The sequence below is a fragment of the Mustela nivalis genome (assembly GCF_964662115.1).
Source record: "Mustela nivalis genome assembly, chromosome: 7".
In the NCBI taxonomy this organism is placed as follows: Eukaryota; Metazoa; Chordata; class Mammalia; order Carnivora; family Mustelidae; genus Mustela; species Mustela nivalis.
This window is the reverse complement of record NC_139026.1, coordinates 19,164,402-19,180,749: the sequence shown is the minus strand read 5'-3', so window position 1 is coordinate 19,180,749 and position 16,348 is coordinate 19,164,402. Positions and strand designations below refer to the sequence as shown.

The window sequence follows — 16,348 nt, the reverse complement described above, 5'->3', positions numbered from 1 at the left end:
CCTGCCTGGGGCTTTATCTTCCAGTAACCCAAGCCCAGCCACTCTGTTGTGAGCCTCCTGATGTTTCCCAGAATGCTGAGGGAATGTACTCTGAAAGAATAACAATAACTTTCTGGAGCATTGTTTAATTGTGACTAGGTAGGCTGTGTGAGAGTTGGATTACTTTAAAACTCTAAAGAGAAGGGATGTGATGTACAGAACTGTACTAATCATTCAATAAAAAGTATCTTTTCTAGTAGCATTTCATTTATATGGGAAAATGCCCTAGGTGTAGTTTAAGTGGGCTACAAAACACAACATGCTTGGTTTGTTCAAGGATCAGCCAGGAAGTCTCAGTGGCTGTAGCAGTGACCCTGGGGAGAAAGCAGTTGGAAATGAGGGCAGAAACTTAACAGGAGACCAAACTGTGTAGGGCCTTTAAGTGATTGTAAAGGACTTTGTTTTTTTCTCTTAGTGAAATGGAAAACCATTAGAAGGTTTAAATAGAGGGATGGCATGACTTAAATTTTCTTGAGGATTTTTCTAACTGTCATATTGAGAATAGACTGTAGGTTGGCCAGAGCAGAGAGTTAAGTTTCAGAGATTATAAAAGTCCAGGCAAGAAATGATGGTGACCTGACCAAGGTACCAGGTACTAGTTAAACCTTGTACATAGCTCAACTGATGAAAGGTAGTTGAATTCTGGATATTCTTGGATTTTAATTCAGTAAAAAATATTTTTGAAGGATTGCAACCGGGTCAGCCTATGGGGTGTGGTCAGCCAACAGATTAGAAGTATGGGTGTTTGGGGGCAGGAGTATGGCCTGGAGGGTGGAAGGGAGGAACTAGGGATGTGTCTTTTTTTTGTTGTTTTTAAAGATTTTATTTATTTATTTGACAGACAGAGATTACAAGTAGGTAGAGAGAGAGAGGGGGCGGAAGCAGGCTCCCTACTAAGCAGAGAGCCTGATACGGGACTCGATCCCAGGACCCCGAGATCATGACCTGAGCCGAAGGCAGCGGCTTAACCCACTGAGCCACCCAGGCGCCCCTAGGCATGTGTCTTAAGGGTTTGATCTGAGTGACTGGAAGAAGAGAGTCACCATTTATTGAGATTGAGAGGATTGCAGATGTTTGCATGTTTGCACGCTTGTGGGGAAGATTGGGAGTTCATTTTTAGACGTGTTCAGTTTGGAATATTGAATAGACATCTAAGTAGGGGTGTTAAGTGGGCAGTTGAGTTTGGAGTTTTGAGCTGAAGGGACAGGTTTGGCCTAAAGATTATAAATTTGAGGATCATCAGTATACAGGTGATTTTCTTAAGTTAGGAGAGCCCGAATGAGGCCACACCTAAAGTGCAAATGCAGAGAGAGAGGACTTCCGAAGACTGATACTGATATTCAGAGGTTGGAGATAAGGAACCAGCAAAGGAAGCCAGGAAAGAGCAGCAGAGGAGGAACCAAGACTTCATAGTACCTCAGGAGCCAAGTGAAAAAAAAGTATTTCAATGAGGTAGTTATCAATTGGGTCAAACGTGTCTGAGGCATCAGTCAGATGAAGCATAAGGCTTGACCGTTGGCTTTAGAAGTGACCTTAACAAGAATTGTTTTGGTTAACCTGGTAGGGATGAAAGCCTGATTAAAATGAGATTAAAAAGAAATGAAGAAGAAAAATGAAAACAGCAAGTATAGACAGTTCTTACAGAAAAGAAGCAGACGGGTGGAGGGAGATGTGGGAGCAGAGAGCTGATTTTGCTAGGTTGCTATTTAAGATTCAGACATCATATATCTGTATAATACTGGTATGAATGATCCAGAAGGTGGGGGGGCGGGGGGGCGGGTAGGGGGGATATGTAATGCAAGAGAGGGAATAAAATTTCTGGAGTCATGTCATTGAATAGTTAAGATAGGATCCAATGCATAAGTAGAAAAGTTTACATGAATAATTCATTCTGGCAAAGGTTATAAGCAAAGATTCGGGCTGATCAGTAGATACCATGGGAGAAGAGTAATGGTTTTTCACCTGACTCCTCAGGCTTTAATAGTGAAAATAGTGATGTTTAGCTTCTTTGCCTTGTTTTGAAGATCATTAAAATAATATTTATTATTTGTTTTGTGTGCATAGAGCTATGCTTATGCAAGCTAGGACTAAGAGTGTTACTAGCAAATAAATTTCTTACCATGTTAAGTTTCCAAATTATTCCCTAAGAAAGAAGTAGATTACAAACGGATTATTAGAGATGGAGAGAGGAGCCTGTAAAAACAAGTGGTTTTGAGTTTAAGAAGACTTAGAGACCAAAGACACAATTTTTTTTAAAAGATACACAATTTTTTAAAATATTTAAAATTAGTTGGCAATGATTACCTGTAGCGAGTACTTTTATAGATGATCCAAGCCAAGTAAAAACTCAAATGTCACCTTTAATTTCAACTTCAAAATATATTATGGGCTTTTATTTTATTTTATATTTTAGTTTTTGATCTGACATTTATATATCTAAATATGTTTCAAATAATTCAGTATTAGAGCTTGTGAATCCCTTGTAACCGTTCTTTGAAGGAACCAAAGCAGAAGTAAGAATGACTAACAATGACAATAATACGCCGATAATAGGTGACGTTTAATGAGTACTTGCTGTGTACTAGGAGCACTCTTATAAGCACTCTGTGTGAGTTATCTCACTTAACAAACATGAGTGAACATGCTGTGCATGGAGAAAAGGTTTAAACAAATATGTCCTGTAAGGTTAATTGAGTGTTGAGAATATAGCAGGGATGTCATTAAGTAGATGGTGGTATGGTTTATAACTGACAGAGCAACTTTGTTCATTTTAATTCACTCATCCATTTTTAATGTGTTAAGTGCTAGATCCTGCTGGGTGAGAATACAAAGCTGAATATGGTTTAGCATCCCAGCTCTCCAGGTATCATTTAATGTACTAACCTGGAGTTTAACATGTGTTAACCTGGAGTTTCTTCTATGTGTTGATAAGTTGCTGTCCTCAAACATGTTATTTTATCAGTTTATTTTTGAGTGAAGACCTATGAATAACTGCTGAATGAATGAATTAAAGTGACACAAAACCAGAGCACTATGTGACAGCCTTCAAGATGATATTAGTTACTTAAAACAGTGGGCCACAATTAAAGGGATAGAATTTAATAAAAATAAATGTGAATACCAATTGCACAAGCTTGGTTTGAAGAGACAAAAGGTAAAAACTTGCTGATTTTCATGGCTTGTACGTTCAGTTTGAGTCTGTGTCATGTTGTGACTGCCCCCTAAAGCAACAGAGTTGACCATTCCATCTGTCTTACCAGACCACATCCAGAGGACTGAATTTCGTTGCAGCACTGTATTTTTGCAGAAGGACATTGGCAAAGCAGAATGTTTCTGGTGGAAAGTGACCAACATGTTCTTAATGCTATACTTTAATTAGTTATTTAATATAATCCTACCCTACACCACTTCCTCCAGTTATGGTTCCAGAAACAGGGACACTGATTTCAACTCAGTCCAAAATATTTTTAACAGTGGGATTTTTAAAAGCATAACTGCCATTAGTGGTAGGTTTGTCAAATAGGGTACTTAAGCGGGGCTGAATAAAAAAAGACTAACGTGAGAAGGCATGGCTAAGGTGCCGCTGATGACTCCTCAGTGCCTGACTCTGCACCGTGGCCGTGCTTCCAGCTGCCATGAACAGAGTGAGGAAATTCGGCTTCCTCTCTTTCCACTATAGCAATGAGTATTACCCAGCAGACCTGCAAGTGGCTCCAACCCAGGATCTGCGAAGGAAAACCAAAGGCGAGGCAGCAGAAGAAGTAGGAGAGGAACCTGCTGCTGGAGAGGCCGAAGAGCTGGAGGAAGAGGTGGCGCCCGTGGATGAACCCTCACAGAAGAAAAAGACAAGAAGAGCTGCAGCAAAGTAAGTTCAGCGCTGCTGACAGACCATAAGTCCAAGGTTCTAGGAGAAATGGGAAAAAACCTCTGATGGCCTGTGTGCGACAGAGCCTTGGACAAGGTGAACCACCCAGATAATTACTTACATAAGTGCTATATATCCTGGAGACTGTCTTTTACAGTCTTCAGAGTTTTTTGGTTACTTGCTTGTTATTATTTTTTTCTTATTTAGCCTCAGACTGTTAGAATTGGAGGGACTTTGGGGGTCATCTAATCATAAGTTGTTTCTACATTGAGAGCAGTGGGCCTGGAGTGTTTGAATGCTCTTTGACCTTTGTCCTTCACGTTGATGGCACCAGGTGTCGTGTTTCTGTGCTGGGGGACCACATAATGGAACATCTCTTCTCTTATAAATAAACGTGTCAGCACTTTTACTTGGCCTTTTGAGTTCTTGCCTGGCTGCCTTTTTTTCCTCATGCTTTTACATTCTCTTTCCTGTTCTGTGGGTTGTTCATTTACCTAAATTGTTAAGAAACCTTGGAAAGAGTGGAGGTGATCAGGCTTTCAGAAGTTCTTGCAGCGTACTTGAAGACTGCATTGGGGCAGCAAGGATCCAGTGTACTGGTGCTACCGTGTTATTTTAAAACTTAGGATCTCAGTCTTAAGCACGCATTTGTTGAGTCTTCCCACAAGCCATTTATTGGTTCATCCATTCAGCAGCGGTATTGAGTGCCTTCTGCTAATGGTTGGGCTGCAAAGATGAAGGGTACTTAGCTTGCACTGCATAGGAAGCACAGTCTGATGCTTGGTCGAATTTTTTCACAGAAGTATTTCTAAAGGAGTTCAAGGACAGGACAGATATAAAAACAACAACAACAACAACAAAAAGGCATTATAGGAATGTGCTAAAAAAGTGACTTATTTTACCACTAGAAGACTGTTAAAAAGGAGAGGGCCCCACTGAAGCTGAAAGATGAAAGTCGGCCAGGCAGCTGGGGCAGGGACAGACTCTGCCAGCCAATGGAAACAGTGTGTAAGGCCCCGGGGCAAGGAAGAACGTGGCCGCACGTCCTGAAACTGTAGTTCCTTCTGTTTCCACCTGGCAGATCTCTTGAGCGTTCTGTCCCCTCCTACTCCCTGTCAGACAAAGACTGCTATTTTGTGCTTCATGTCCTCAGCACATAGCTAGCAGAAGATGAGTCCTCATCTTTGATGAACAAATGAATAAGCTATCTATCCAGGCATGCCTCTTCGTTTCTCACTCCTAGACCTTTGCTGTGTGCTCCCCTTTCTGCTATGCCCTTGACTCATTTCTGCCAGCTGAAATTCTGCTTATACTTCCAGAAACAATTCCTGTGCTGCTTCTTCACTGAAGCTTTTCTTGTCTCCTAAACTGAAAGTTCTCTTAACTCGGCTTCAGACTTTCGAAGAGCCATCCATGCCTCTATCATGGTGCCTCTCCTTTCCTTGGATATTCGTTAATTTTTTATAGATCTGCCTTGTAAATCAGAAAGTCTCTAAGGATGAGGTCCACATCTTAATTTTTCTGCCCCTTGTAGCAAAACTTAGAATATTGTTAACATATGCCATTGAAAATGTAAGTAAATTGGTAATCACATTCCTAGTGCCACCTCAGTGTATTCATAATCCCAAATTTATAATCTTTCATGGAATATGCTTCTCACTGGCAAGTATTTATTGAGAACATGGAAACTGGTTTCTGTTCTCTTTGACTTTTTTTTTTTTTTTATTATAGTCTCCACCCTGGGCATGGAGCCCAAGGTGGGGCTTGAACTCAACAACCCTGAGATCAAGATCTAAGCTGAGATCGCAAGTCAGATGCTTAACTGACTGAGCCACTCAGGTGCCCCTCTCTTTGGCTCTTTAAGGCTACATGGCTCATAAAAATATAATAAATGTTGGGGGGAAGGAATGGATGTTTTGAAAGAAAGTTTTAAAAGTTTATTTGTAAAACTGTAATGACTCAGTGGTAAGTGTATAGGGACATTGTATCAGTCAGAGCTCTCCAGAGAAGCAGACCAAGAGGATGAAGGGGTGTGTGTATGTGTGGTGTGTGTGTGTGTGTGTTTGTATGTGTGTGTGTGGATAAAGAGATCTATTTTATGGAATTGACTCACATGATTATGGGAGCCAACAGGTCCAGAATTTGTACGGCTAATCCTTCAGAATTAGGAAGGATCCAGTGCTATAGTCTTGAGTACAAAATTCACAGACTAGGATTTCTATGCCACAGTCTTGTGGCAGAATTCCTTCTTCTCTGGGAAACACCACTTCTTGCTCTTCAGACCTCATGGCTGAGGCTGATCCACATTATTGGGGGTAATCCTCTTTATTTATGGGCCCAGCATACTTCCACTGTGCAACTCTGCTTAATCCTCTTTATTTAAAGGCAACTGATTTTAAGTGTGAACATCTACAAAATACTTAATTGCAATACATAGATTAGTATTTCATTACATGTAATTTAATGTTCTGATTAAATACTATAATTTATACCAGTTGACACATAAGACTAACCATCATAGGCATTTAAGCTAAATATAAGCAGAAATGCTACCTTACCCCCATTTCTGCATCATATGTAAAAAGGTCATAACTTCCAGATTATTTTCCCTGTAATAACCAGTAGGATTTTTTTTTTTTAAGATTTTTATTTATTTATTTGACAGAGTGAGAGAGTGCATGAGGAGGGGGCCTGCAGAGGGAGAGGGAGAAGCAGACTCCACGCTGAGCAGGGAGCCTGACACGGGGCTCTATCTCAGGGCCCCAGGATCATGACCAGAGCCGAAGGCAGACGCTTAACCGCCTGAGCCACCCAGGCGCCCCTAACCGTAGGATTTTTACAGTTGTGCATTTTTCTGCCCAAGAGCAAAGAAGAGCATTATTTACTAAACTCTTAGGAACAGAGGCCCTGCAACTCTTATTTTTTCATTCAATCCTTACAAAGTCCAGGTGATCTTGTCTTTGTCAAGATGAGGAAAATGAGACTCTGAAGCATTCAGCCACTTTCCTCAAAGTCAGTACCACACAATGCTGCTTGGTTTCTGTCTCTTCATTCTCCCTGCTTTTGTTCCTGAGACAGGGAAATAAAACCTCTCCAAATTGTTAAGAATTTATTCATTTGGGTTTTTTCTTTAAAGCCCTAATACATCTTAACAATTTTAAACAGAGAGAAAACAGTTTGTTTCCTAAGTATTTTTAAAGCTTTCTGGAAGAAGTCAAGTGAGTAATTATGGTAGAAGCTCTCTTGGTCTCTTGTAGTGGATGATGTCATTGGCTTGGAGTCACATCTCCATATTTAACTTTTGACCACAGTGTGTTGTTCTTTCTTCTTCCTTCTTAGTAAGCAAAAGCTGTGGTTATCAAAATATGGATCTCTGCTTCCTGACATCAGTGTTTATGTCATATGAAAATGAGGAAGAATATATTTTACCACCTTCCTGTCTATTGCATAGAAACTAGATAAGGAATCATTCCAGAAATTTTCTGTGTTCAACTTTGCAAATATATCACTGTTTTGATTACTTCTTCCTGTGTCTGGTTTAATTTAAAGCATTCTGAACACATCCTGAATGATTTTCTGGAGTGGGGCAGCCTGGATTTCAGGGGAAGGCAGCCTGAGAGTTAGAATTTCTGGAGAATAATTTAAGCTTCTTTGTATAGTTAGCAGGCATTTGGTATATTTGTCAGAAAAGACTAAAATTGATGGGCACTGTCATCTTAAGAAAATCTCTGGGGATGAGGTGCCTGGGTGGCTCAGTCAGTTAATCATCTGCCTTCAGTTCAGGTCATGATCTCAGGGGTCTAGGAATTGAGACCCACATTGGGCTCCCTGCTCAACAGAGTCTGCCTCTCCCTCTCCCTCAGCCCCTCCTCCTTGGCTCGTGCTCTCTCTGTTTCCAATAAATAAATAAAATCTTTAAAAAAAAAAAAAAAAAAGGAAAGAAGACCTCTGAGGGCACCTGGGTGGCAGTTAGTTGAGCATCCAACTCTTCATTTCAGCTCAGGTCATAAACTAAGGCTCACAAGATAGAGCCCTGCATTGGGCTCCACACTGGGTGTTACACCTGCTTGGGATTCTCTCTCCCTCTCCCTGTGCCCCCCCCCCCTCCCGCATGCATGTGCTCTCTCTCCCTCTGGCTAAAAAAGAAAAAAAGGAAGTCTCTGTTCTTTAATTCTGTATTAACCTATGGGTTTTGGTTTTGTTTTTTTAGGCAATTAATTGCTCATTTACAAGTTTTCTCTAAGTTTTCAAATCCAAGAGCCTTGTACCTGGAATCCAAATTATATGAGCTGTATCTTCAGGTAAGCAAAATAAATCCTTGTCACAGCCATTCTTTTTGACTTTTCTGTCATTCATTTACTTTACCAAAATCATTTATAGATTTTTAATAATTGTTGGTGAGTAGGGCCTGTGTGTGCATTTTAAGTACAGTGTTTTAAAAATTAATAATTATTTTCTATGTCCTGAGAAACAGTTTTAGACTGTACTAATAATTGTTAATTTTAAAGAAATTTTGGGTGACTAAACATTGATCAGCTGTATTAACAGTGGAGGTTATGCCAGAAAAAGGTAGCTACTTTTCGCTTCTAGGTAGTGCTTGTGCAGTGCTGGGATTTCCCTTATGCAGGGCTGGGATTTCAGGATCTATTACACTGAGTGAAAGCTGATAGTTGGAATAAGAATCTGTTGCATTCACAATAACAAGATCTTCAGTTACAGAAAAGATTGCAGAAAAAATTTAATGTCAGAAGCAGAGTAAACATTGGATGTCATTCTAAGCCATCTGGGGAAACAAAATTTCCTTTTTTTTTTTTTTTTCTTTTTTTTTAAGAATTTATTTATTTGACAGAGATCACAAGTAGGCAGAGAGGCAGGCAGAGAGAGAGAGGAGGAAGCAGGCTCCCCACTGAGCAGAGAGCCCGATGCGGGACTCGATCCCAGGACCCTGGGATCATGACCTGAGCCGAAGGCAGTGGCTTAACCCACTGAGCCACCCAGGCGCCCCAAAATTTCCTTTTTTCATCTGGATGTTTTTTAGGTGGAACTTACATGATTTCAGCAGAACTTATCTTTGTTCTGCCCATAATTCAGATACAGTTTGTTTATAAAGCTGGAGTTCAAAACTGCAAGAAGCAGAATTCTTAACTTACTGACCTGAAAGGCTCTATGCCAGGGTCTTCTTTCCTGGCATCTTACTGACCGCTATAGCTTTCACAGCATTGCGGGAGCTTTCCCTCATCACAGGACCAGCCCTGCTGTAAACTCAAATTTATGAAGGGATTTGGAGGGTCTGTCATGTGGGATTCAGGGGTCAGAGTTTTGTTTCCATTTAGCATGTATTCTATTCATGCTGTACCTCCAGGAAGATGTAAGGCTCTTGTCAGCAATCAGCTTTAACCCACATCTAAAAATTTAGATGATAAGAAACCTAGTTTAGCAAATTAACACAAGTAAATTACTATCCCATGGTGTGTGTATATGTGACTTCATTAATTTATTTTATAAAATTTCATTCTTAGTTGTTGCTACATCAAGATCAAATGGTGCAAAAAATAACCCTGGATTGTATAATGACATATAAGCATCCACATATCCTCCCTTACAGGTAAGTTATTCGAAGCTAAAGAAATGCGCTTTCCTTGGCTGGTTTTTATCTTTCTGCCTTGAGAGCCTTTTCTAAAATAATTTTCTGAAGGCCTGGAAATTTCCTTTTTCTACTATAGTCATAATGCTATTTTCAGATAAGAAATGAAAATTGAAAGTGTGTTTGTGTATTAAAAATTTTTCTTTTCTTGTGTTTTAAAAATTTTTCCTTTTTAGATAATAAGGTAGTAAAGAGACTACTAATTGATAAGTATGTGTTGAGAAGGTTATATCATTTTTTGTTGCTTTAGTAATGTCAAAATCTTAATGATTACTTAGGGAATCATAATGATTCACTCTCAATAAGAACTGAAGAAAGCTTTTATATTAATCTCTTTTAAACAGCTGAATTATTGGCTAAGTCTTAATTCCTCATAATCACTTTTACCTTTTAAAATTTGAAAGCTTGTCATTTTGTGAAAATTTTCCTTTACAGGTGTCAACCACAACATAGATATTCTTACTTCATTTCATATCAACATAGATATTCCAATTTCAGTTATACATATTACTGTACTACATTGCATTTTTTAAAGTACCATTGATTATTAAGTGATGATTTGTGCTATATTCCATTTTTAAAGGGAAAACTTACAAAGATTGCTTGAAGACAAAAGTTTTAAGGAAGAGATTGTACATTTTAGCATTTCTGAAGACAATACAGTAGTGAAAACAGCCCACCGAGCCGATCTGTTTCCTATTCTGATGAGGTATTTACACTGTTTAAAACTGATTGGTTTACAAGTTGATTACAAAAACAATTGTGAATATACCACTATAATTTTTGCAGGGATTATGATTTTTTAAATTTTATTTTGTTTATTTTATTATAAAAAAACTTATTTTATTTTATTTTGATTTTTTTAATTGAACCTTTTGGGGAAATCAAATTGTTATAGAGACTTACTTTAAAATATTTTGTTCCTAACATAAAGAAAGATCTTGCCATGGAGTCATTTCAACAGTAATGTTAAAATTAAATTCTCTGTTCCTCTAAGCTTTATTATTGAGAAATAATAAAAATAATTCAGGTATATAACTATGAGATATAAAAGCTATTGATTTTTGGTGTTGATTATTTAATCATCCACATTACAAACCTTTCTTATTAGTTTTAATTGTTTTTAATGGATTTTCTTGGTTGAAAAAGTAATAGTAACAGTCATCAAAGTGTTAGTTTCCTATTTAAAAAAAACCCTTTGAGGAGGTGCCTGGGTGGCTCGGTCAGTTAAGCATCTGCCTTTTTCTTGGGTTTTGATCTCAGGTCCTGGGATCGAGTCCCAGGTTGGTCTCCCTGCTCCCTGGACACCCTGCTTCTCCTCCCTCTTCTTCTGCCTCCCACTCCCTCTGCTCTCTCTCAAATAAATAAATAAATAAATATTATTTTTTCAAGGGGGGGGAGGAAAAGAAAAAACCCTTTGAGTTTCCATTTTAATGGGAATAAAGTAGAAAGTCCTTATTCCTCCTTCAAGAGCCTGGTATGACCTAGCTGCCGACTACCTGTCCAGCCACACCATGCATTTGCTGCCACCCCTCCCCCCCCCCACCAAAGCCCAGTTCCGTGATAGTGGACCTGCTGTTCCCTATGCTTGGAACACATGACCACTAGCTCTTCTTTTTCACTCATTCTCCTCAAATGTCGTATTGTCAGGATGCCTTCCTCTATTACCTTGTAAAAATTCCTCTGTTCACCCGTTAGTCCCTGACCTTGCTTTATTTTTCCTCACAATCTTGTGACATAGCCTCCTACTTAGCAGTTGTCTCCCCTGCCAGAAGGTAAACCCCATGGCCTGTAGAAAATGTTAGTCAAGTTAATTTTGCGTTCTTTTATGATTAAAAAAAAAAAAACACCTCTTTTTTCTGTCTTTTAATTTACATAGGTAATCTACACAGCAGAGCAGAATTAGCAGTGGTGGTAGTGTTTGTAGTTATCCCTGTCTTGCTGCTGGATTTAACAGTAATGATTCTAGAGCAGCCCTTCTTAAAATTCGGTCTGCTCCTTCTTGTCAGGGGCTGTCAATGAGATGCTTCCAGGGGGTCCAAGAGGTTAGAGCTTTTTTTTAGAATACTACTAAGAATTTACCTTTTTCCATGGTGCCTGTATTTGTGCTGACATCACAAAACAAAGAGTAGGTAAAACTGGTGGTGCCTTAGCACTTACAAGGACAGTGGCTTCATTACCACAACCTGGAGTTAAAAAAAGAAAGAAAAGAAAAAAAGCTCGTTTCATTTAATGTTCTTGGTGAATCTTAAGCCCTAAGTAGTTGTCTTTTTATTGTTTTATATGACAAAGTAGGAAGTGTGCATAACTCTGTGAATACGAGTTGTCTCATGGAATGGCATGTTTTCCAGGTAACTGATGCAGGTTACGGAATCATTCATGGCTAAAGATCCATTCAAAGTGCAAGATAGGTAGACGGATTTTAACGTAACAGATCACAAAACTTCTTAATATGGTTTCAGATTCTGCATTGCAACCAGCCTTTAAGAAATAATCACTTGTTGGGGCGCCTGGGTGGCTCAGTGGGTTAAAGCCTCTGCCATCGGCTCAGGTCATGATCCCAGGGTCCTGGGATCGAGTCCCACATCAGGCTCTCTGCTCAGTGGGGAGCCTGCTTCCCCCCACCACTTCTCTCTGCCTGCCTCTCTGCCTCCTTGTCATCTCTGTCTGTCAAATAAATAAATAAATAATATTTAAGAAATAATCACTTGTTGAAGTTTGGTGTAGTATCAAAGTGGGATATCCACAATGATCTCAAAGAATTACCTGAAAGCTTACAAAATATTTTTTCCTTTCTCCAACTGCATATGTATTTAAGGCTGGATTTTCTTCAACTATAATATGTTACAGTTGATTGACTACAGAAACAGGAAAATCTAGTTATTTTCCAATAAGCAAGACAAAAAAGAAATGTGGAAAAAAAAAAAGAAAGTAAAACATGCCTTTAGACTCACTATTTTTGGTGGGGAGAGATTTGGAAAATAAAATTATTTTTCATTAAAATTTTTATGTTAACTCATTTTAATTTCTACCAAAATAAATATCGATAGATAAAACTTACATACACAAAAGCTCTTTGGAGACCTCAAAAATGTTTAAAAGCATAAAGGGGTCCTAATATTGAAAAGTTTAAAAAACCACTCTGTTTCAATTTTGAATGTTAAAGTAGTAACATTTATTATAAATTAACATTTGTCATACTAAGAAAGTAAGTCAGTCCTATCACTAGGCGGTATTTTATCAGGAATGGATAGTTGAATTTTATTAGAATGCCTATTAAGCATGTATTAAAATGATTATATTAACTTTTTCTGTGAGCCATTGATCTATATCAGCCCAATAGGCTTTACTAGTGATTCTTGCATTCTTGGGATAAATCTTTATTTGGCTTTAATATTGTTTTAATGCAGCACTGGATACTGTATTTAAAGAAATGGGTTTTACATTTGTAAGCAAAATCAGTATATAATTTTATACTTTTATTTTTGTTCTTCAACCCATCTCAATATCACAATTATACCACCTTCGTAAAAGAGAAAGGACTGTTCCTTCTTCCTCTTAGCTATGAAACTTTATAGCATGAGAATGTTTTCCTTGAAAATTTAAAAAATTCATTTGAAAAACTATATGGGTCCCATGTTTACTTATGATTAGTTCTATTCAGGTTTTCTTCTTAAGTTCCTTTTGCTTATTTGTTTTGTTTTCTTTTCCAGAAGATTACGCATTTAAGACTTTCAGGTTTCCTTATTTTACTTAACATTATATTCACTTATTTCCTTTTAATCTATGTATTTTCATTTTCATTTGGCTTGCCTATTTTACTGCTTTTTTCCTCCTACATAGAACCACCTTTCGGCTTTTATCTTTATTATTTCCTTCTTCCGGCTTCCCTCAGCCTTGTTGTTGTTTGGGGGTTTTTTTGTTGTTGTTGCTCTTGTTTTTCTGATTTTTTTTTTTTTAAGATTTTATTATTTTACTTGACAGACAGAGATCACAAGTAGACAAAGAGGCAGGTAGAGAGAAGAGTGGGGGGAAGCAGGCTCCCTGCCGAGCAGAGAGCCCAGTGTAGGGCTAGATCCCAGGACCCTGGGATCATGACCTGAGCCGAAGGCAGAGACTTTAACCCACTGAGCCATCCAGGCACCCCATTTTTCTGATTTTTCTATGTTAAATATCTAATTTCTATTTTCATCCTTACTTGTTTTATAATAACCTTTTAAGTCTGTCTTATTGCTGCTATTCTAGCCTCTTAGGAAAACAGAATGACTAGTATTGTGTTTTAGGATTAATGTGCAAACAAAATAATGTTCTTTTGGCTTTTTTAGAATTTTGTATGGCCGAATGAAGAATAAGACTGGCAGTAAAACTCAGGGGAAAGCCGCTTCAGGCACCCGCATGTCCATTGTCCTGAGGTTCCTTGCTGGGACCCAACCGGAGGAGATTCAGATATTCTTAGACCTGCTGTTTGAACCTGTGAAGCACTTCAAGAATGGTAGTTCTCAAGTTTCTGCTACTTTGAATGTGTATTTTCTCCTGCAGACTTAAGATGTCTCTGGCTAGGTTTCCCATGCTCTTAGACATCTTTCTAATGGGATTATTCCTCCCAATCTCATTGGTGGCCTTTTGGCTGAAGTGGAGTTAGTTATTTTAAATTTTGATTGAATTAGGTGGAGCTCACAGTTTATCCTGGGGATTATCATCATCCATGGGTTAGTAAGCCCCTGCTTAGAAAATGTTTATTTTGGGGCATGCCTGGCTGGCTCAGTCTGTGGAGCATATGATTCTTGAGCTTGAGGTTGTAAGTTCGAGGGCCACATTGGGTGTAGAGATTATTTTTAAAAAATAAAATAAGAAAGAAAAGAAGTGGGGCACCTGGGTGGCTCAGTGGGTTAAGCCTCTGCCTTCAGCTCAGGTCATGATCCCAGGGTCCTGGGATCGAGTCCTGCATCGGGCTCTCTGCTCAGCAGGGAGCCTGCTTCCCCCACTCTCTCTGCCTACTTGAGCTCTCTCTCTGTGTCAAATAAATAAAATTAAAAAAAAAAAAAAAAAAGAAGAAGAAGGAAAGAAAGAAAAGAAGTGTGCATTTTGTTGTTGTGCATTTAGGCCATTTGAAAAATAGTACTTACCCAGATAGAATGAATAGGTTTCTCCTTAGAAACTTAGGGCATACTGAGAAATTAATTTTAATTGTCTTAGTATTTATTTATTCACTGAGTCATTCATCTGTTGACTATGACTTGTTAAATACCTCCTGTACCCTGGATACTTCTGAAAATAGAAAAGTAATTATTTATTCTCTCAACCTCACCATCTAAAGTGAATAGTATAGGTATATCCAATGAGACAAAATGCTCTCTAGTATGCAATGTTAGTAGTTAATAATAATAGCTAATATTTATTGAGTGCTTACTCCATGCCCAACATTATGATGGGCCCTTTTACATACAACTCATTTGATCCATAAAACAACCACCCGAGGTATCATTACTTGACTCTTCCCATTTTACCAATGAGGAAACTGAGGCTTAGAGAGTTTATTATTTTGCTTATGACCATTCAGCTAGCAAATGGTAGATCTTTCTGATTATAGAATCTCTTTCTCACCCCGTAATCGCTTTGCTTTAGGCAAACACAGGTATTTACTTGTACGGTTATATGTTGTATGAAATTTTGTGGGTTTTTTTTATGATAATGGATTCAGCTGTTAAAATGTTTTCGTTTAGTGCAATATTGCCCTGTGAAGGAAGCTGGCTTTGATGAAGACAAAGGCATTTGTTCAATGAAACAGCTTCCATTGTAAGAGGAGAGCTATATATGATACTGTTCTTGGATAGAGCATTTAGGTGTATGAATTAGCAAGCTCATGATTTCATACCAGTGGTTTGAAGTAAAGTTCAAGCAATAACAATTCAAGTCTTTTAAGTAAATTACGAAATCAGTTTGGTGCCAGTTTATAAAGGACTGTTGTTTTATTTATCCATCAGTAGTGTCAAGAGAAAACATTTGATCTTCAGTATTCTAGAAAATCCTAATGTAGCAGGCAGTACATTTTCTATGAAACTGCTCAAGTCAACATAGACAGTGAAAGCTGAGAGTGAGAAAAATGCATGGTGGAACAAAAGACTAATGCTATTTCAGGTTTGGGGGACTAGTCTAAATAGGATGAGAATGGAGATTTAGTTCTGGCACAAGTTTCTCCTTTATTCTCAGTTTCCTCATCTGTAGTGTGGTAATACTAAAATCTCCCATGCCTAGTTCACTGAATTTGGTAAGAGAATCAGAGGAAAATACATTAAGAAAGTATATTATCAGGTATAAATCATTGGAACTCTAGAAAATACTTTATCATTGAGGGAATTGAAAAAAAGAAGCTGTAATTAGAAAGTAAGTAATACTTCCTTTTACGTGATATCTTTGTTTCATTAGGAGAGTGTCATTCTGCAGTCATTCAAGCAGTAGAAGATTTGGATTTGTCTAAAGTTCTTCCTTTAGGTCGTCAGCATGGTATCTTAAATAGCCTTGAAACAGTATTAAAGAACATCAGTCATCTGATCAGTGCATACTTACCGAAGATTTTGCAGATACTGCTGTGCATGACAGCAACGGCATCACATATCCTTGACCAACGAGAAAAGGTGAGACAAACTCACTGTAGTTGCTTTTTTCTTGGACTAGTAAGAATCTGCATTTTACTTGGGAAATTGGTTGGGACCTGAATATCTAATAGTCTTCACTGTTTTAAATATTTATGAGCAGTTGGAGGATGCAAATTATAGGTGACTCTTGAACAACATGGGTTT

At 38.2% G+C, this 16,348-nt stretch overlaps 1 protein-coding gene across 2 annotated transcripts in view; it reads left to right on the top strand.

The window, feature by feature from the left end:
- UTP20 (UTP20 small subunit processome component) overlaps nt 1-16,348 on the top strand; it is a 97,193-nt gene that overhangs the window by 31,965 nt on the left and 48,880 nt on the right. For both annotated transcript variants that reach the window (XM_082739156.1, XM_082739157.1), the window contains exons 22-27: nt 3,719-3,904; nt 8,115-8,205; nt 9,424-9,509; nt 10,132-10,257; nt 13,874-14,040; nt 15,975-16,183. In XM_082739156.1, the coding sequence (XP_082595282.1) occupies nt 3,719-3,904; nt 8,115-8,205; nt 9,424-9,509; nt 10,132-10,257; nt 13,874-14,040; nt 15,975-16,183 (865 nt within the window). The remainder of the gene's footprint in view (nt 1-3,718; nt 3,905-8,114; nt 8,206-9,423; nt 9,510-10,131; nt 10,258-13,873; nt 14,041-15,974; nt 16,184-16,348) is intronic.